At 51.5% G+C, this 20,692-nt stretch overlaps 1 protein-coding gene across 2 annotated transcripts; it reads left to right on the forward strand.

Moving 5' to 3' along the window:
• The first annotated feature begins 345 nt into the window (after positions 1-345).
• DUSP4 (dual specificity phosphatase 4) lies at positions 346-18,559 on the forward strand. 2 transcript variants are annotated; one of them, XM_085000209.1, is made up of 4 exons: positions 346-645; positions 11,844-11,989; positions 13,632-13,851; positions 14,464-18,559. In XM_085000209.1, exons 1-4 carry the CDS (start codon positions 582-584, stop codon positions 14,847-14,849), a joined length of 816 nt encoding a protein of 271 aa, XP_084856335.1. In that variant the 5' UTR covers positions 346-581; the 3' UTR covers positions 14,850-18,559. The 2 variants fall into 2 exon arrangements, with proteins under 2 accessions (XP_084856335.1, XP_003133440.1); XM_003133392.5 differs by lacking the exon at positions 346-645 and adding an exon at positions 1,202-2,072.
• The last annotated feature ends 2,133 nt before the right edge of the window (positions 18,560-20,692 follow it).

Below are 20,692 nucleotides of genomic sequence, written 5' to 3' on the forward strand. Positions count from 1 at the left end.
GAAATTAAATGCATAAGTAAAAGCGGGGGAGCGAGAAAAATGCGACATGACCTGGAAAGAAGGATGCAAAAGAAAAAAAGAAGAAAAAAAAACTGACTCGGCCCTGGAGCGTGTTAAATTCTTTACGTGTCATTTTCTCTGGGTCTTCGCACCAGATGTGGACCCTAAGTGTCATTTCCTGAGAAGACAATCACACGTGTACAAGGTGGGGTGAGGATTTTTCCAAAAGCCAAAAACATCTCCCTCCACCCCCACCCCCACAGGGTTAAATAAACCTCTTTAGGAAGCGTGGAAGGGAGTGGCACTCCCGCCTTCCTCCTTGGGAACAACATTCCGGATTCAATTAATGCCTCCCTCCGGATCGTAAAGCAACAAACTCAACACCTCACTTCTATTACTGGCCTTCGGGCCGGGAAGGCTTTCTCTTTCATCTTCTGAGTTTGGGGTTGCCCACGTTTCTCGGGAAGCTGTAAAGCTGATTTAATGGCTTAAGATGAAAATCGATCAGGCTGAGGCAGAAGCTAAAGTCTGAGGAATCACAATTGAAAAAACGTCTGGCCGGTCGAACGCACTTCGTAAACATGGGGCGAGGAGAGGCAGGCCGGGCCGGCTGGACGTTGGTGCAGCGTTCTCCTGTCCACTTGGGTAGGTGGGGGACACCTGCGAGGCTGCTTGGGGGGGCAGCACGGAGGTAAAGAGGGATGAAACCTCAAGACCGAGCCCAAGCCTCCGCTAGGCGGGCTTCTGGGCTGGCGATTTCTTTCTGCCGATAGCCGCTACCGCCGCAGCGGGGTGGGGTGGCCGTACCGCGACTCGGGTCAGGCTGTACGCGCGCTGCGGAGGCCGGGGAAAGGCGCCGCGGCGCTCCATTCACAAAGTCCAAGCTCTGCAGCTCGCTAGCGGGTCGGAGGCCTCCTCCCTCTTCCTCTAGGTCTAGGTTTTATGAATGGGCCTGGCGGCGAGCTCAGCGCTCCCTGTTTACTCCGCTCTTTGTGACGTCTCTTCCCCGTGACTGGGCGCAAGCTGCCGACACTCCATTCACGCGCTGGGGCGGGCAGAGAGGGAGGGGCCAGCCGGGAAGGGGGGAACTCGGAGGGGGCGGGCAGCTAGGGCTAGGGGCGGGGTAGGGCTCTGGGCCCAGAATGGAAAGAGGCGGGGCCTCCCGAGGTAGTAATGAATCTGCCCCCTCCCGGGGGAGAGCAGAGGAGCCTTAATAAATCTATAAGCCGAGGAGAGGAAACTCTGGCTGGGGCAGAACGCTGAGCTCCGGCTGCTGTGGGGGAACGGCGAGCAGAACGGCAGGCGGCAGGAGCAGCACAGCAGGCAAAATACAATAGAGGAGACTACAGAAGAGAGCCCTTGGCCCTCTCTCGTAAACACACTCCCCTCCATCGCTACCTTTCCCTGGGCACCGTGCTGCCTGGCGCCCGAGGCCGCTCGGACTGCTATGTAACCGCGAGGCTGCAGGAGGAAGGGGACCGGGGAGAAGAGGTTCGCCCGTGGGAGCCTCAGGGGGCCAAGTTTGAAGCCACTTCTGCTCGCGCCTTCCCTTAGCCCCAGCCTGCCCCTTCCTGCAGCCCAGCTGGCCCAGGCGTCCTTCGCCTCCTCTTGTGCTCAGCAGCCGAGATTGCCGGCGACTATGGTGACCGTAGAGGAGCTGCGGGAGATGGACTGCAGCGTGCTCAAAAGGCTGATGAACCGGGATGAGAACGGCGGTGGCGCAGCCGGCAGCGGCAGCCACGGCGCTCTGGGGCTGCTGAGCGGCAGCAAGTGCCTGCTGCTGGACTGCAGACCATTCTTAGCGCACAGCGCTGGTTACATCCGAGGCTCGGTCAACGTGCGCTGCAACACCATCGTGCGGCGGCGGGCCAAGGGCTCGGTAAGCCTGGAGCAGATCCTGCCCGCGGAGGAGGAGGTCCGCGCCCGCCTGCGCTCCGGCCTCTACTCCGCGGTCATCGTCTACGACGAGCGCAGCCCGCGCGCCGAGAGCCTCCGCGAAGACAGCACGGTGTCTCTGGTGGTTCAGGCGCTGCGCCGCAACGCAGAGCGCACCGATATCTGCCTGCTCAAAGGTAAACGCGGGCGCTGGGCGCGAGCTGGAGGGTCAGTGCGGCTGAACAGTCCGTGCGGCTGGACTCGGCCTCCTGCGCCTTAGTGGGCAGAAGTGCCCAGAGGGAGTCGCAGCTGCGGGATGGGATCCCCGCGCACTCCTTTGTGCGTATTGGTGTCTGCACGAGTGTGCAAGGATTCTGTGCGTTTGTGTGCCAGCGCGAGTTCCTGAAGTCCTCCGAGGCGATGGGGCGCAATGCCTCCGTCACCTGCAATTCCGAACCCTTTCGGGCGTTTCTGAGTTTGTTTACTTCGACTAACGGTCTGGCCTTGCGAGTGAGGCTATCCAGCTGCGTTGCCCACCTTCGAATCCAGGGAAGTGCTCCCAAGTGCCACCGTGCGGGGATGGAGGACAGATTAGGCCTGTTGACTTGGAGTGCCGGGGCCCTGCGCTGAGTCCAACCCGAGATCCCAAGAGGTGGGGAAAGCGGTGAAGGAGGGTGAACACCGGAGTGGAATCGGCCCTGCGGGTCCTGCTGGAAACCAGCCCTTAATAAGTGCAGTAACAAGGCTGGGGTTATGGGCATGGTGTAGAGCGATCTGTATCTACTCTTCTGTTGCCCCACTCCGAGCTCCACCTGGAAGGTGGCCAACCTCTCCAGCTTCGGGGTAGAGCAGGCTCTGGGAGCGGAAGGCGGGAGGTCCGAGCATAGAGCGGACGCTTGGTGGGATCCGGCCTCTTAAATTGAGGTAGCAAAGTACGACCTTTTGTTCAGACCCGACTCTCAGACGGCGGCGCGTGCTTAAGTGCGAAACCCTTGGAGAGGGGAGGTCTCGTCAAACCAGCCAGTCGGAAACCCGAAAGGGCCGAGGGCTACCCAAATAACTGGAGGGCCGGGGCGCCGGCCGCACCTGCCAGAAGGTGTCGGGCGTCGGGGAGCAGGCAGGGCATGTGGGGTAAGGGCGCCCCTGGCCAAGCTGCGCCCCTTCCTCCCGCGCCGCATTCCGCGCATTCCTTCGCCCTCGGAGGGTCTTCTACTCTGAAGCCTAGAGGCGTTTCGGACCCCGGCCATCAAAGAGCCGCCCCTTTCCCTGCTGGTGCCCCTGGCCCCCTCCCTGCTGTCCTTTCCTCTCCGGACCCGCACGCCCGAGAGGAAGGGAGATGGGGCGGGAGGTGCGGCGGAAACCTCTCCCCACCGCCCCTTCCAAAAAGCACAACAACGCGGCTCAGTGCCGACCCGCTGGGCTTGCCCCCGTGAACAGCGGGGGGCTTTGTTCTCGGCAGTTGTTTCCTGGCCATTTGACCTGTCAGCTGCTGGGGAAATGCTGCTGTTGACCTTTGGTTGAACTATTAAGGCGATTTTGCTGATTTTTCTTTCTCTGCGAGGGCGGCCTTTGGCACCTCCGTTTGAGCCCAACCCTCTTCCCTTCTCCAAGCGCTTTAAGAGAAAGTGCCAGGAAGGGCCGTGCACCGGAAGGACCGGCCGCAAAGCTGGGCGAGCAGAGCTCTGGGGCATGGGGGCCCCTCCTCCCCGGTGCTGAGCTGTACCTGGAGCCCTGCAGCCCCGGACAGGGTAGAGTGCCGGGTCGAACATGCCACCTGCCCTCCCTTGGCTGGTGCTGGCGCCCGTGAGGAGGCGGAGATAAATTTCTCTGGGACAAAAGTCCCTCCGAATGGCAGGGGAGGGGCCAGGGTGTTCCCGTGCCACGTTGCCCTCGATCGCTCCTGATTTGGAGCCCAATCGCGCGCCTGCCTTTGTAGTCCATGAACCCCGAACCCTTCCCGAGGTAGGGCAGACGCACGTGGAGTCCGGTCGTTTTGTTTTGTTTTTCTTCCTGGAAGAAATCCGGAGAGGACAGCCCTAGGGTTTCCGGGCGCGCAGACACTCAGGCCACTCTCCCGGGGAGGGAGGCAGAATTTTAAGGATTCCTCCTCGGGATTGCAGCACCTCCCTGGTTGCCCCGAACCCCGCCGGAGGAGAGCCGGCAGCCAGAAGGGTTTCGGGGCCTCCCGGCGTACGCGCCGTCCGGCGCGAGGCAGTTGCAAATGTGACGACCGGGTAGGACCGGTAGCCTCTTGGTAAAACGACAGTCCCCTGGCTGCTGGCGAGGTGCCCGGCCAACGGAAGGCAGTGTTTTAAGGGCTGCTTCCTTCCGAGGCCTGCACTGCCTCCTGTTGTCTGACCTGATGCGGGAAGTGAGGATGGTTCTCTGCCTTTCAAAGTCCACGTCTTCTTGAGAGGGAGAGGGTCCAGGCCTGGGCTACGGGTCGAACCTTTCTCTCTTCAAGAACAAGCCCCTCAGGAATAGCCAGGAGAGATTCAGCTTGATCTTTCTAAGCAAAGGGAGCCTCCGTTTGTAAGCAGCCGCCTAAAATTCACAGAGGTGGGGCGGCGCGCGCGCGCGCGGGGTGCGGGGGGGTGGCCTTCCAGCTAGTTCTGCTGTGGTGGTGGAACATCCCTGAGGTTAACTGGGTCGTATTCTGTTCAACTTAGCTTATTTTCAGTTATGGGGCTAAGCAGAGATGGTCTTAATACAGTTCCTCTTCGCTTTTGCTTCTACAGAAAAGGCATCCCTGGCGAGGGCAGAAAGAAATGGGCAGTGTCTGCCTGCAGCTATGTGTGTTGCAGGGGGGTGGGGGGGTGGGCTGGAGGGGGGATGACGTGTACCCCTTTCCTTAGAGAAGCCAGGGGAATGCAAGAAATGTGGGTTCTTGTCAGGGGGCTCTGGGGATGAGAAACTAAAGGGAAACTGGGAAAGACATGCCCCTTAGATGATCTTTACTAAGTGCCTGAATTGATCAGGGGGTGGGTGATTGGGGTAATTTTTTCCCACCGGAGTTGTTCGTTTTATTCTGCAGCTAATGGGCCTTTCTTCATGTCTCATTTCGTGTGCGGTGGTGGGTGTGGAGTAAAAGTGGCAAGACATTAAGCCAGTGGAAGACTGATTGTTGGTGTCCCCATCCTCAGGGGACAGTAAAAATAGCTGGGTAAATTTTCCAAAGTTCTTTTTTCCTTCTTGGCCTCAGGCTATCTCATTCTAGCAATTAATTGCATTAGTTGGTTACTCATTACAGGTAGTTAATAACTGATACCACAGGCAAGAATTCATAGTTGAGAGTAAACTTCACTAAATATCAATGAAATGCTCTCTGGCCTTTACTTTTTCTAACAATACTCAAGTTTTGCCAAAAGCAGTAACCCAAATCACTATACTTTCTGGTCTTTTGGCTAATAAAAGATTCCCGTTGAGGGTTTTTGTTTTGTTTTTAACTCATTTTGTTTAAAATCTTGTAAGGCATTTTTGGGAACAGTTTAGAAATTTCAGCTTTTCATATTTTATTATAGTACATATACCCATTGAAATCCCTTTCTCTCTCCTTCCTAGATCCTAGGATTAGGGTTCTAGATGCCCCCTCCCCCCACCTGCCTGGGTCAGTAGAGAGAGACAAAAAGAGTATATTTTCCTGCCTTTAATAGAAGTCATTCTCACAATGAGATCCTGCTCTATGGCACTGGGAACTATATCTAGTCACTTAGGATGGAGCATGATAATGTGAGAAAAAAACATATGCATGTATGTATAACTGGGTCACCTTGTTGTACAGTAGAAAATTGACAGAACACTGTAAAACCACTATAATGGAAAAAAAAATCATTAAAAAGAAAAGAGAAGGTATTCTTTACCTCCTACATCCCTTAAATAACAAATCAATCAGTTATGCAGAAATTTTGGGTATGAAAACATGGCCTTACTTTTCCTTCTGTCTAAAATCTATCTCAGCTCATGACCTGTGTCAGTTCTTATTCAAGACCTGATTTAAAAGCCATCCTGGAGCTATTTTGAGATATTGGGAAGATCAGCTAGCTTTTACAGCTTCTCCCTCTGGGTTGGGACCTACATACTGAGAGTCCACTGGCCCGATCATACAGACCCTGACAGTATACTCTCTGTAGAAAACAGCCACTTAGGCCCATAATGAATACTCTGGGTGGGGCCTGGGGTCAAGTAGCCGCCTAATAACTCCAGTAACTGTCTTCTGCATTTTCTATGTCCGTTTGCCCCACCCACTCTCATTTCCAGGCCATCAGAGGTACCAAACAACATAGCCCAAGTCTGAACCCCTCTTTCTTCCAAAGGGAAAAGGACTGGCTTTTTTCCCTGAAAATAGGATTCAGTGTCCATGATAGCTGAGAACTGTTAGAATTACAAAAAAAAAAAAGAAAGTACATCTTAAAGATAATTTCTAACCCCCCTAAAGACTTAGAAGGAATGAAGCAAACTCATCACTCTTTGCATCATTTGACTGGATGCTTCCAAGCAACAAAGGCAACTAAAGACAGGATGCAGGTGTAAATTGAGAGGGACAACCTGGTCATTTTTAAGTCCATCACAGCTCCCTTGGACCCATCCTGTCCTGGATGCTTATAGGAAAGGTGGGCTGTCCCCATCCAGGTGGGCTGTACTGAGAACTGAGGGAGAAAGAACGGGTGGCCTTTTTAAGGAACCAAGGAATTCCTTGAAAAAATTCAACATCTGAAACCAGATAGCTGGTTTCCTCACTGGGAGGCAGTTCCTGTCTAACAGGGAGGAAGTCTGACAGGACGAAAAGTTGCTACTCAAAGGAAACCAGCTTGCTGAACAGAGCAGATGGCACAGGAGGACCGGGGAGGCCTGCAAACAAGGTCTGGCCGGGGTGTGGCATTAGGTGTCAGCCAGCTGGCTCAGGAAGTGGGCCTTTGCATGGAACCCCAAGGTGAGAAGCCCAGTCAGGTGAATTTTCCAATTTACTCAGCGCTTTCCAGGTAGTAGCCACATCGAGGGACATTCTCAAAGCCAAAGGAACGTCACATCGCCCCAGACTTCCTTACTGGGCCTCCTGTTGATAAGACGTCCCAAGAGAGCAAGGCCATGAGCCCTGTCTGTGGACAGGTGTATTCTGAGTGTGGAGAGGGTAATGGGGAGAAAGCGACAGCCACATTAAGATCCATGGCGGAGAGCCCAAGCGATGGTTTTCCTATCCCAGACCCCGTAGGAGTCCTATTATGGTCAGAGGACCAGCACGACACCAGCCTGGGCTTTCAAAAAAGCTTTTTCACGTGTTCTTTCCCTCCTCTGCCTGGGCAGGAGGGCGGCGGGTCCTCATTTTCCATAAACTTTGAAAATTGCCTTGCTGTGTGTATGAGGGGGAAAAAAAAGAGCACAGCATTGAACTGTAGATGGAATTATTTCTCAAGGAAGTCGGCTGGGAAATTATAGACTTTTCCCCCCATTCCCCTCCCCCCCACTTTCAGGTGTTAAAATTAAGATGAGAAAATGAGAGCTTTAAGACCAAAAGGTATATCATTAAAAAAGAACACGGGAAAAAACAGGGCAAAATTAGTCAACCTGTTCCGGAATTACATTCAGTGCAATGTAGGGAAAAACCAGGTGGGAATTCACCAGCATATGTGTTGGGAAAGTGTATTCAGAAGACAGAAATCAGGTCTTAAGGCACCTGCTGTCAGTGTGTGGTTTGCAAATAAGTAGATCGTGGGCAATCAGGATCACAGAATATCATAACCTGGAGATGATACGGTCTGGAATCCTTCCATTTTGAAGGTGGAAACCAGGGCTTAGGAGGGAATGTACCTGCTCAGGCTTACAGTAAGCCCTGGGACTCCTCCACATCTGTCTGTCCTGTCCACCCTGCGCATCTGCAGGGGCCACAGGGCAGACCCCCACCCACTGCCGTGTCTGCAGTGGCTGTAAGCTTTCCCTCCCACTCATTGTGGATAAACCTTGGAGATCTCAGATTAGCTTTTAGGGGAAGGGCTGTGGCTGTGGCACCTACACAGATGAGGGAGGGGGAGCGAGCCACCCAGTAGAGAGGATGGGGAGCCATCTTTGGCATTCCCACCCACCGTAGGAAATTCAGTTTCATTTCTGTCATGACCCAGTATAGGGCTACTCTACTTAGTTCTAAAGGATTTGACATTTTTTAGAGTAAAGTGATCTGTACGTTTATTACATTCTTTGAGCTATTGAAATACAAGAGATGGAAGGCATGAGGGTTGCCCTCCAATAGTTCCTCACCTGGCCAGGTGTCTGCAGCCCTGTACTGGGTTAGGGATGCTCTTGGGCTGGAAGGTAGGCAGCAAAGACTTCGGCCACCAGTGCAGTGGACAGGGGAGAAGAGCCAGCAAGTGAAGTCCCTATGATGGGGACCGTCACTCTGAAACCAGAGTGCTATGAAATTATACCCTCAATGCATTTGAGTAGTTTCTGTTCTGTTTCATTTCATTAAATTAAAAAAAAAATGCTGTCACGACTCCTCCGTGACTACCTTTATGTAGTTAAGCATTTCAAAGAAGCAGAGCTCCATGAAATGTCAGCAGTGCCCTGTTCACGTCCTCTCTGTTTCTGCATAAAAATTTTTCTTCACACGATGAAAGCAGCAGGCGAGCCCCCTAGAGAAGGACCAGCAGGAAGGCAGAGATGGGCAAGTGGCAGTGTGGGCCAGGTTAGAAGTGGCTTTCAGCCAGTGAGCTGAATGCTGGCACTGCCCTTACCTGGGGGCCACCCTGCACCTCAGTCTCCTCTTCTGTAAAGTTGGGGTTAGTCCTGCCTTCCTCAAGGGCTGCTGGTTGGACCCTGTGTGGGGAGATGCTGACACTTCATGAGCATTTCCTTTTAAGAGGATCTATCGTTTTTAATAACATGGATGGATGGGACACCCAGAAATGGCTTCCGGGGTTGTGGCCTGCACCTTTCCCAACCTGCGCTCTCAGACCTGGACCACCTTGAGATAGGAATACAGACTTACAGGAAGAGCAGCTCTGGGCCCAGTGTGCATTTGCTGCCTCTCCAAGATTTTGGCCCCAGCGAGGTGCTTTGGTGACGCTCCTTGTGACTACCAGCCACAGACACCAACCCCTTCCCAAAGCCAGCAACAGCTCAGGAGGGAAAACCCTTTCCATTGCTGCCACCCATGTGGGATATGACCTGTGCCTTGAACAAATCTGCTTCTTCACGTAGATCCTTTCTGATGGTTCTTTGAAGATCCCCCGGAGGGGACTTAACTTTTCAGTGATCGTTTTTCTGTAAGGGTGTTTTTTTCCTGACTACTGCTGCCTCTCTGTCCTGGGGGAGATGGCAGATAGTGCCCCTCTGGTCTGCTCTGGCCCCTGCCCCACCCCCTCCCCCAGGGTCAGCTGCAGGTTTAGGACCCCTCTGGGTTCTGCTGCATCCCCGGATTGATGGATGACCACCTGCTCTGACTGGGCAGGGGACACCGGGGCTCAGGAAGTGCCTGCTATCTGTTGTTCTGCTGTCTAACCACCGGCTCTCAAGTCTCCTCCTGGAAAAAGCAAGAAAAGCCCAGGAGGAGAAAATGTCTATAGAGTCTGAGAAGCTGCCAGTAAAGCTGGAGTCCTGCATAGGTACCAAAAAAGGAAAGCATGGTGCTTCTCCCCAAGGCAGAAAGCAGGCTGGAGACTCCAGGTCTGGATGTTTTGTCACATTTTACAGATGACCAAGAGGCTCAGAGAGGTGCAGTGAGGGCTCCAGGCTGCACAGCTGATGAGTCATGGGGCTGGCATTCAACCCAGTCCTGGGAGTCTGACTGCAAAGGCCTGGTGCCTTGCCCTGTACCTTCTCAGCAATGGGAACAATGTTCTCTCGACCACACTGACGCTACTTGGCTTCTGCTGCCCGTGGGGCTACTCTTTCTCTGGGCCCTTGGAACCTGGCCTGGCCCCAGGGATGAGCTCTTGGAGAGCACCACTCAGGCCTACATCCCTTTGAAAAAAATGTATTTGTATAGCTCAAATTATGTCATAAACTCATGGATCATTTTACTAAAAAAATATTTCAGGAGTTCCCATCGTGGCGCAGTGGTTAACGAATCCGACTAGGAACCATGAGGTTGCGGGTTCGATCCCTGCCCTTGCTCAGTGGGTTAAGGATCCAGCGTTGCCATGAACTGTGGTGTAGGTTGCAGACGCGGCTCGGATCCCGCGTTGCTGTGGCTCTGGCGTAGGCCGGTGGCTACAGCTCCTATTTGACCCCTAGCCTGGGAACCTCCATATGCTGCGGGAGCGGCCCAAAAAATAGCAAAAAAAAAAAAAAAAAATTCAAATCCCCCAGAAGTCTATAGGGTCACAAAGTGATGGCTTTTCATATTGATCATCAACATAGATTTGTTGATTGACCCACTTCTCCTTGCACTTTCTTCAAAGGGCTGCATCTCCTGAAGTCTCCCACCCCAGGGGCCCGACATGGGGACTTCAGCTGTGGGCACCTGCTGGCTCTTTTTCCACCATCCACTGCATTGGGGGCAGCAGTGTTTGCAGCCTTACAGGAAAGGGGACAGCTGGGGTAATAGTGGGAGGGCAGGCTGGCTGCTCCTGTGATGAGATGTCCCGAGGCCAGCGGCACCACACGTCTGAAGCAGGCGGTACTGTAGGCCCTTCTAGCAGGTTTTCCCTCCAGGGAGGCTGGTCATTATGACTCAGCAGGAGCGAGGGCCTGTGACCAGAGAAATATCCATTTATATATCCTGAGGGAGGGAGTCGGGGGAAGTAGGAAGCCTCTGGCCAGAGAGGAAAAAATGCCTGCCCTGTTTCTCTAAGCCTTATGATGTGGCGAACCATCATTTTCCTTCCTCTCCCAAGGGGCAGTTTCTAGGGTTCGGATTCAGGGCAAGTAACTGACTAACCATCACGTGTTGATATGTTGGAAAATGGCTATAAACAATGATGGGCACAGTGGCACCCACCCTATCACTTAGTCATAAAGATTTAACGAGGCCAGCTACCTACATGATCGTCAAGTTGATTGGATCCGTTAGGGTGGCTGTGCCACAGCTTGCAGACCCTACTGAGTTCATTTATAATCCATTTTTGGTGCTACAGAACCTGAAGAATAAAAATACAAGCAGGGCCAAACGTTAACAATAGATGATAAGTTTCCTGCAGATCTAAAGCGCCAGAGATCACAAGAAAATCAGAGCTGCAGGCTGAATGTCTCTCTTCCTGGTGTCCTCTGCCCAGCTCCGCACAGCCGGCCCTCTGCTGCGTGGCACTAGCACTGTTCCAGAGAGGCTGGCCATTTATCTCTTTGTATTTAAAAGACCTCCCTTGCCCGGAAGATGATCCCACAGAGAACCATTCCAGGGCTTAGCCACTCTCAGGTCAGGAAATCCTCCTTTGCCCCAAACCTGTATGTAGCAAGAGGGATTTATTTAGATTTAAGCCCGTTTCCTCTTGTTTTGTCCCCTTGTTGATGGAACAGCTGTTCTTGAGGCCATGCAATTGGCATTTGTTTGGCTGCTGGGATCCAGAAGGGCTGGTGTCAGGGTAATAGTTTTTTAGTTCTCTCCCACGTTGGAGAACCTCTCAAAAGGGATGGCTGGAGTTCGGGATAACGGACATCTTTGTAGGTCCTAGGGCCCAGCTGCAGGCTGCCCTAGTGCACATGGAAATCCCCGAGTGGCTCTTCTCTCTTCCACGCTTTGTCCCTTCTGCATCCCCTAGCACCTCCTCCTTTGTGTATCTGCATCCTGATCCAAAGTCTTGTCCCCAAAGCTTTCCTTCTAGCCTTCACAATGCAGTCTTAGCCCATTGTAGTCTCTACATCTCTGGAAGGCTCTGTAAGCCATTAACTCTGGGTCCACAGCGCCACCCAGTGGCAAATGCAGGTGTAACCAGCCCCAGCTACCCAACTGCTCCCCTCGATTGAGGCAGGATTGAGCTGTTCCTGGTTTCCCATTGGCTCAGTGACCCCATTAACCTGAGCATCTTTCTCCTTTACAGGTGGCTATGAGAGGTTTTCCTCTGAGTATCCGGAATTCTGTTCCAAAACCAAGGCCCTGGCAGCCATCCCACCTGCTGTGCCCCCCAGCGCGGGGGAGTCCTTGGACCTGGGCTGCAGCTCCTGTGCAACCCCGCTGCATGACCAGGTGTGGACCTTCTGTTCAGAGTTCTGCTTGTCAAAGGCTTCGGACACAGTGCCTCAATTTGGGGAGAATGTGCTGAGCACTGAGTATTGGGGTGTGATGTTAGGTGGAGCCCATTCTTTTCCCCTCCCCTCTCTCATTACCCTCACTTAATAAAGAGTATAGGAGTTCCCATCGTGGCTCAATGGTTAACCAATCTGACTAGGAATCATGAGGTTTCGGGTTTGATTCTTGGCCTTGCTCAGTGGGTTAAGGATCCGGCATTGCCATGAGCTGTGGTGTGGATCGCAGATGCGGCTCAGATCCCGCATTGCTGTGGCTGTGGCGTAGGCCAGCAGCTACAGCTCCAATTAGACCCCTAACCTGGGAACCTCCATATGCCGGACAAAAAAAAGACAAAAGAAAAAAAAAGTATAAAGGAGTTCCTGCTATAGCTCAATGGGGTCTTTGGCATCTCTGCAGCACCAGGATACAGGTTCTGATCCCTTGCAGGGCACAGTGGGTTAAAGGATCCAGCATTGCCACAGCTGCAGTGTAGGTCACAACCGCAGCTCATATTTGATCCCTGGCCTGGTAACTCCGTAAGAAGCCTCCCCCCCCACACACACAAAGGAGGATAAAGACAAAAGTACCTGATCTGGCCTCTCGAGTTATGTGCAGACAAGGGTGTGGGCTGCTCTGTGGGAAGCTGAGACCTCAGCCCTGGTTCGCAGCAGTCGGACTGCCCACCCCACATATGAGCTAATCACAAATGCTAAATGTACATAAATGGTCAGCCAACCCTCCTCCCAAGAAGACCAGTTTATGCAATTACATTTCCAACAAGCCCACCCCTTCCAGCCCTTTGCTTTAGATGGAGACAGAGTGAATTTTTTTTTTCTCTTTTCTCTTTTTAGGGCTGCACTCATGGCATATGGAAGTTCCCAGGCTAGGGATTGAATCAGAGTTGCAGCTGAGGGCCTACACCACAGCCACAGCAACGCCAGATCCTTATCCCTCTGAGTGATGCCAGGGATTGAAGCCAAGTCTTCATGGACGCTAGTTGGCTTCATTACTGCTGAGCCACGATAGGAACCTCTAGACAGAGGGAAACTTCTGGGGTCCAGAAACTTCTCCCCATATCAGATCACTTGTGTTGCTCTGACTCAGAAAAGTGTCATTAGTTAAGCCAACATTACTTCATTTTGCCAGGTAAAATGTCTTGTCTGTCAGGCTGACATGGCACCTATTTTTGTTGTGCCAGCTGAAGGCACGTCCAACCAAATAAGTACCTGAGCCACAGAGCAAACAGCTCAGCGGTAATGGTGTAAGCTTTTCATGTCACTAATGGTGGGATGAGGCCAGGGTTGTACTTGCACTTTGTTTGTCACAGGGGAGGTGAGCTGCTAGAACCCACGGCTGGGGCCCACAGCAGAGCAGAGTATAAAGGCCAGGGAAGCCCCACTGGGCCCATCACTCCCTCCAGCAGTCCTGGCAGGACATGGGGGAACCTAGGGGGGCTGTCCAGAGGCAGTCTCCTCTGGGGCCTGGGAAAGCTTACCTCAGACTGTCTTCACTGTCCCCGTCCCAGACGCCCCCAGGGCTCTGCCCGGTTGTCTTACACTTTTAGTGTTTGGGGGGGCTTTGTTTTCCCTTTTTGCTGCAGGGGGGTCCTGTGGAGATCCTTCCCTTCCTCTACCTCGGCAGCGCCTATCACGCGGCCCGGAGAGACATGCTGGATGCCCTGGGGATCACAGCCTTGTTGAACGTGTCCTCCGACTGCCCGAACCACTTTGAAGGACACTATCAGTACAAGTGCATCCCCGTGGAGGACAACCACAAGGCCGACATCAGCTCCTGGTTCATGGAGGCCATCGAGTACATTGGTAGGCTGGCTCTGGCCAGAGTGCAGGCTCCAAGGCCTTGGGGTGGGGGGAAGGAGGCGGGAGGGGAGAGGGAACCACTTATAACTGGTGTGTGGAAGGAGGGATTCAGGATGGGCTGTATCTAGAGGCTGCCTGTTTCCCCTCATCCTAGGGGGAAGGCTTGCCCTGGGATGTTGTGTCAGGGACAGGAAGACAGACTTACAGGAAGAGCAGGTGCCGCTAGCTTATGGAGCCAAGAACCTTTTCTTTGGACTTCTGGGGCTGCAAGGAAAAGACTTGGGGCCTGGGGAGGAAGGCAAAGGCACAGTCAGGTCTTTGTTTTTGTTCCTGCAAATGAAAACCCTTTAAAGAAGGTGTTCTGGGATTGAGGAGGCTTTAGCACCTAAGCTAGTACATTTGTTTGGTTTGGTCTGCAAAGTGCCCTAGAAGGGGTGGAATTCCAGAGGCCCTTCCCCGTAGGTTTCCTCTTCTCTGGCCTGGGCCTGGGCTGGCTATTCCTTCAGTGCTTTGGCAGCAGGTGGGGTGGGCATCCAACAAATTGACCCCCGCACCCTGGTCCTGGCTGAGGGGTGGGGACTCCGGGGCCTAATGGCACCCCACTCTCTGCCCCAGATGCGGTGAAGGAGTGCCGCGGGCGCGTGCTGGTGCACTGCCAGGCTGGCATCTCCCGCTCAGCCACCATCTGCCTGGCCTACCTGATGATGAAGAAGCGCGTGAGGCTGGAGGAGGCCTTTGAGTTCGTCAAGCAGCGGCGGAGCATCATCTCGCCCAACTTCAGCTTCATGGGGCAGCTGCTGCAGTTCGAATCACAGGTGCTGGCCACGTCCTGCGCGGTGGAGGCCGCCAGCCCATCGGGCCCCCTGCGCGAGAGGGGCAAGGCCACCCCCACCCCCACGTCGCAATTTGTCTTCAGCTTCCCGGTCTCCGTGGGGGTGCACCCGACCCCCAGCAGCCTGCCCTACCTGCACAGCCCCATCACCACCTCCCCCAGCTGCTAGAGCCGGCCCTCTGTCCAGCCCGGGTAGCCCCTGTGTGGGCAGCAAGGCAGGACTGACCAGCAGGGGGTAGACAACAAAGCTCCTTCCATCCATCTCTCTTTGGCCAAACGTGGGGCCAGCTAGATTGGCAATAAGGACCTCGAATACATATTTAATGCCAACAGGCAAAACACTCCAACTTAGAGCAATAACGGCTTCCTCGGCAGGCAGGGAAGACCTGGGTTTTGGTTTGTGTGTCAGTTTTACTTTTCAGATAGGAATTTCTTACCTCATTTTTTTTTAAGCAGTAAGGCTTGAAGTTATGAAACCCACAGATCCTGGCAAATGTGCCCACCCAGTTTTATTAAGGGGGGAGGGGAGGGGAGGGAAGGGACAAGGCGAAGATAAGTTTGCCAGAAGTGCCTGGTTCTGTGTGCTTGGTCCTTTTGTCGTAATTACAGGATTTTTTTTTTTTTTTTTTTTTTTTAAGGAAGTCTTTTAGGACATGGTTTTCCTTTTTTAGTCACCAACCACAGATGAATAATTATACTTGGTAATAAATAAAGGTATTTATTAAGAATTTCCTCAGTGTATGTAAGTAAAAAAGTCCAGTGACAGTGAATTTAGAATAGATTTACCTGGATGCAGATCAGCGGAACTCAGTGGCAGGCGGACGGCAAAGCTGTTAGGAAGTCAGTGGTGTGTACAGGTTAGTGTGATGGTCAACGTGCATTTGTTACCGCTGAGAAGCGGCAGGGTGAGGGGGTGGGAGGAAAAAAAGAAGGGATTGCTTTTTCATTACAGTCGCCTTTCCCAATCCGTGGAGGATTGATTCTAGCCCACCTGCCCTCCTTCTGCGGAAATCTGTAGATTCTGCACCCTCAGAAACCTGCGGATACCACGTCCACCGATTCGGAGAGTTACTGTACTTTTGAAGTTGGTTTTTCGGCGCATGGACCACTGATGCAACAATACAGCTGCTTCTGGTGATCAGTAACCCAGTGTAGCTGTGGAAGCATTTTTCCCTGCCTGAGAATCTGCGTATCCTCTGTGATAAATGCCATATCATATAAGGTGCTCCAAAAAAATTGGGTGCAGTTCAGATGTTCCTACAGTGAATCGTTTGGCAAGGCCACTGGGGAACCCCGCTAATGAGAGGCCCGCAATGGATCCTTTTGGAAGTGGAAGCACCATCTCTTTTCTCCTTTGCATAAATCGGAGTTTTTAATTTTAGGGGGTTTGCTTGGAATGAAAGTATACCAACGAATTCTCGTGTTCTTAAAATTCCTGGTTTAGATGAATATTGTAAAGGCTGTCTTGTATAAAAAGGGGAGTGGACACCCCATTTCAGGTCCTGTGGAAATCTAGGTCGGCAAGAGGGCGTGAGTGAGGAGTGGGGCAGACTCATTTGCGTGGGAGCTGGCTTCAGGGCTTCTGTGAGGGACACCAGGGGCGCTCCGAGGCCGTTTGAGATCCTTTCTTGGAATATTGGCATTTTCAGGGCCCTTTCCAAATGGAGGAATGGCTTTTGGAGAAAGAGGAGGTGGGGTGGGCTTTGGGGGAGGGAGGAGGGAACACACCACGTGTTATTTAATTTGTAGTATTGTGGAACAGTGCTGTTAGGAGTGCCAGGTTAGAGGTAATTGCAAACTTGTCTAGAAATGAGAGCATGTTTTTTTTTTGTGTGTGTTTTTGTGTTTGTTTTTTAAGCCCTCTGAGGATCTACATGATGAACATTCTTGCTCACCCATAAATAACTTCAAGCCTCAATGTCGGGACAGTGTTGGAATGCTCCTTCTCATCCCCGCCTCCCAGGCAGGACCGGGTTCCCTACATTTCCTTCCATAAACATGAACCTGTGTTGGCCTCATTTGCCCTGACTTTTGTCTAGCCCTGTCTTGGGTGTGGCCAGAGTTCCCACTTCCTGTTTTTAGAAAAGCCTTCCCTCCTGGGAGCTGCTTAGCTGAATCATTAGGGATGAGATGTCGGGGGCTTGGGGTTCCTGGACAATGGGCCTATTAGAGATGGCAAGCTGGACATTCCGACTTTCCCCTTGATTCCTGGTAGTTGCTTTATGTTTTGTGATGAATGAGGTTAAGTGAATTCTACAACTGAAAAAATATGGGTTCCAACAGGCAGGTAGGTCTGAAAGAGGAACTGCTTTGAGGGGGAGGAAAAGAAGCTTCGGGTGAGTTGCTTTTTGTGGAATGAGTGTACATTTGCCAAAACCTGTGTGCATCCTGCTTTCCCAGACTGGATTCCAACCACACAGACAGTTGGAGCCCAGGACCCGCCCAGCCAGGTCTTTTCTCTGCTTTCCAATTCACGTCTTATATCTCAATGTCAAACCACTATTTATAAAGCCATTTTCTTTGTACTTGATAACAGCAGGAGTCGCAAACTTTTAGAAATGAAATAAGAAATAGGCTTGATTAGAAACGGGGATTTGGGGTCACTATTCTCCCATCAGAAGCCTCTTTTTGATGACTTGGAATATAGCTCTAAGGAAGATGGCATGGCAGGGTCAGTCCAAATGGCCAATGTGTTTCAATAGGCATCTCTCCCATGAAGTGGTTTCTGTGATACGAAATCTCTGTAGCGGTCAGAAAGCATTGCCACTTTCACCCATTATCGACTGTGCTGCTGACTACGAAGGCAGTAGATTCACTGGATCTTTTATGGAGACTGAAGACTGCTGCCAGTTCCCTCCCGGCTGGCATCTGTGTGACCTTAGGGTATTGGTGGAGCCTTCCCCTGGAGTGGGAGCTGCCAGCCTGTCATGGCGTCCTTAGGCCATTTTCCTCATGTCCCCATTCAAGAGGGTTTTCCCCAATGTTGGAGAACCATGAGAAAAAAAAATGTAAAATCCTTGGGAAGATGGACAGGAAGGTAGGATGGTGATTCAGATGAGAGGAGAAGGGGGCTGTTAGTTTGGAATTGGCCACCAAGCCCTTAGGTGGTGGTTCACCTTGGCTACGCATTAGCTTCACCTGGGGAGCTTAGGAAGCCTGCCTGCAGGCTATCCCAGGCTATCCCAAGTGCACCAGGATGTCCAGAGGAGGGACCCAGGCATCAGTAGGTTTCAAAGCTCCCCAAGTGATGCTCTCCCTGTGTAACCAAGTTTGGGCCATGTTGGGTGGCAAGGCAGTCTTGGAGGCCAAGGCTTTGTAACCCAGAGCTTGCTTGTTTTGCCAGGGGTTTGTCACTAATTCAGCGTGGGCTCCAGGCCAGTCTCAGTTCTGCCGAGGGATGAGATATTTTCTGTCAGGAACTCAAGGACATAGGGCCTCCCGAAAGAGGCACTCTCACATAAGCTCCTTTCAAGTCAGCTGATCTTTGGGGGAACTGAGTATAGTGGCTGGATGTTGGTGTTCTTCCTTGGAAGTTGCCTTGTCTCTCAAGGATGGAGAGTAGTGCCACCTCTTTGAGGATACCCCTCTTCCCCTCGGTGTGTGTGGGGGAGACCCTGCCCTTCCTTAAAGTTTTTGAGTCACAGGAGAAAGAGGCTTCTTCAAGACAGAGCAATGCAATACTTGTAACTTCTGTAAATAGCCCCATCTTTCAGAGTGACGTCATTTCTACATTTGATATGCTTGTATTTCTGTAGGATGTATATAGTTTAGGGGATTTTGTTGTTTGGTTTTGTTTTTTAGAAAAGTCAACATGTCTGTTTTTATTTATTGCTTGAAGAAAAAAAATCATTTGAAGAAAAATAAATACATTTTCAACCACCTGTGTCTTGGTTAATCCTTTCCTGAAAAACCGCATTGCTATGATAACTTGGGAGATCTCGGTTATTTGATAATCTTATGTACAAAGTAACGTCTCCAGCAGAGACTGGCTGGTCAATCTGTGAGCTCCCTAATCAGCACTCAACGGACTTCCCACCGTGGCTCAGCAGGTTATGAACCCAACTGGTATCCATGAGGATGCGGGTTCCATCCCTGGCCCTGCTTAGTGGGTTAGGGATCCAGCGTTGCTGTGTCGAAGATGTGGCTTCAACTGGGGTTGCTGTGGTGGTAGCGTAGGCCAGCAGCTGCGGCTCTGATTTGACCCCTAGCCTGGGAACTTCCATATGCCACAGGTGTGATCCTAAAAAGACAAGGAAAAGCTGGCACTCAAGGAAGGTGACAGGAGAAGGCTGATGGGAATCTCTAAGAACCAGACCTCTAGTCAGAGAAATAGGAAGATGTGAATAATAAGAGACAGATGTGCTTCATCTGAGAGTCTGCTTTGTGCCAAGTACAGGATGAGGTGATAAGAACGGCACCCAGGTGGGAGCAGTCAATCTTAGACATCCTGAGCACAAATAACTAGGGCTATGGCCAAAGATTGCACAAGGAGTCACCACTGCTGGGACACCCTTCCCCATCGATAAGGGGATCCAGCCTGGCTCACAGAATCTTAGGAAATGTTATGGACCTCATATTCCCACATACTCTTGGGAGCATGGAAATAGCTCAAGCTCAGATAGAAGAAAAAAAATGGATGAAATTGCTCTAAGTCAGTGGTTCTCCACTGCGATCTGTGGATTGCTTATATCGGATCGCATTGGTACAAATTTCCCAAATTGGAAACCAAAAGCATGTTAGTAAACATGCATTTCTACTCTGTCAATTATTCAACATCATTTTGAAAGCACTAGCCAATGCAATTAGCAAGTGAAAGAAACGAGGTACACAGTTTGGAAAGTGGGAGGCCAAATTATTTCCATTAGAAATAAGAATTCAGCAAGTGGTTGATTGGTAACTTAGCATGAAAAAATCAATAGCTTTCTTATATGAAAATAAAATGGAAGCAGTAGATCCTGTTTATAATATCAGCTTAAAGATAAACTGCCTACATTAAACTTCCCCAGAGATAGGCAAGACCTATCTGATGGACACGGTAAAAAAGCCTACCTAGCAAACACTGGAAAAGGGAGTTCCCTGGTAGCTCAGTGGGTTAAGGATCTAGCTTGTCACTGTGGCCATGTGGGTTCGATCCCTGGCCCGGGAACTTTTGTATGCCTGGGGCACAGCCAAAAAAACCTCCAAACAAACAAGCAAACAAACTTGAAAAAAGCGGAAGGACAATTTGGAAAGATTTTTCCAGAAAATTAACCTATATGTTTCATGTAATCTCAAAACAGGATTTGGGAGGAACGTGGCAAAATGATCCTGATTTACCTGGAGAAACAAACTTGCAGGAAAATTGAAAATAGAGGGGAGGGAATGACAAAGTTGAGGGGTAGAATTTATACCCTTTTGCACTGGGCATCCATTGCTATTATGATAAAAGAGTTTACAATATTTTCATAGGATATTATTTTAAAAATAGGGTTCTTGGGCCTAAGACTCCTTGCATGAAAACTCCCACAAGTGAGTCTGACTTCCAGCCCACTTGAGGGCTGCCTGGTACAGATCTGACCTCTAGCAACTACCTTCTCTTCACTCCCCTGCTGTTATAACCCCCCATAGCCCACATCACTATTAGTGTTATAATTTACCCAGGAACTTAGTTGTGTAAACCAACAACTGTTTTATTTAGCTCATGAATTTGGAGATTAGAAAGCTGGGAAAGGAATCTTGTGGCACAGCAGGCTAAAGATCTGGCATTGTCACTGCAGCTGCTCTGGTCACTGCTGTGGCGCAGGTTGGACCCCTGGCCCAGGAACTTCTGCAGGCCATGGGCACTTGCCGCCCCCCACCCCTGCCACCAAAATGCTGGGAAAGTCTCTGCTGGGTGGTTCTCACTAGGGTCTCTCTTGCGGCCAAAGTCAATGTTGGCTGGGCTGCTGTTCTCTGAGGGTTCAGTCTAAATGGTGCTGCCCATCTAAACGGCACTCCCATGATTGGCCAGTTGTTGCTGCCTGTCAGCTTACA

Source organism: Sus scrofa, chromosome 15 (genome assembly GCF_054392235.1).
Source record: "Sus scrofa isolate SSC_HxYL_T2T_F1_AM1 chromosome 15, Sscrofa_HxYL_maternal_Yorkshire_Landrace_v2.0, whole genome shotgun sequence".
NCBI lineage: Eukaryota > Metazoa > Chordata > Mammalia > Artiodactyla > Suidae > Sus > Sus scrofa.

Bases quoted from the DNA above. Each gene is read 5' to 3' on its own strand.
- DUSP4 (XM_003133392.5), top strand. From the start codon at position 1,640: ATGGTGACCGTAGAGGAGCTGCGGGAGATGGACTGCAGCGTGCTCAAA. The intron at 11,990-13,631 runs GTGTGGACCTTC...TTTTTGCTGCAG, and splicing joins CAACCCCGCTGCATGACCAG to GGGGGTCCTGTGGAGATCCT. The intron at 13,852-14,463 runs GTAGGCTGGCTC...TCTCTGCCCCAG, and splicing joins GGAGGCCATCGAGTACATTG to ATGCGGTGAAGGAGTGCCGC.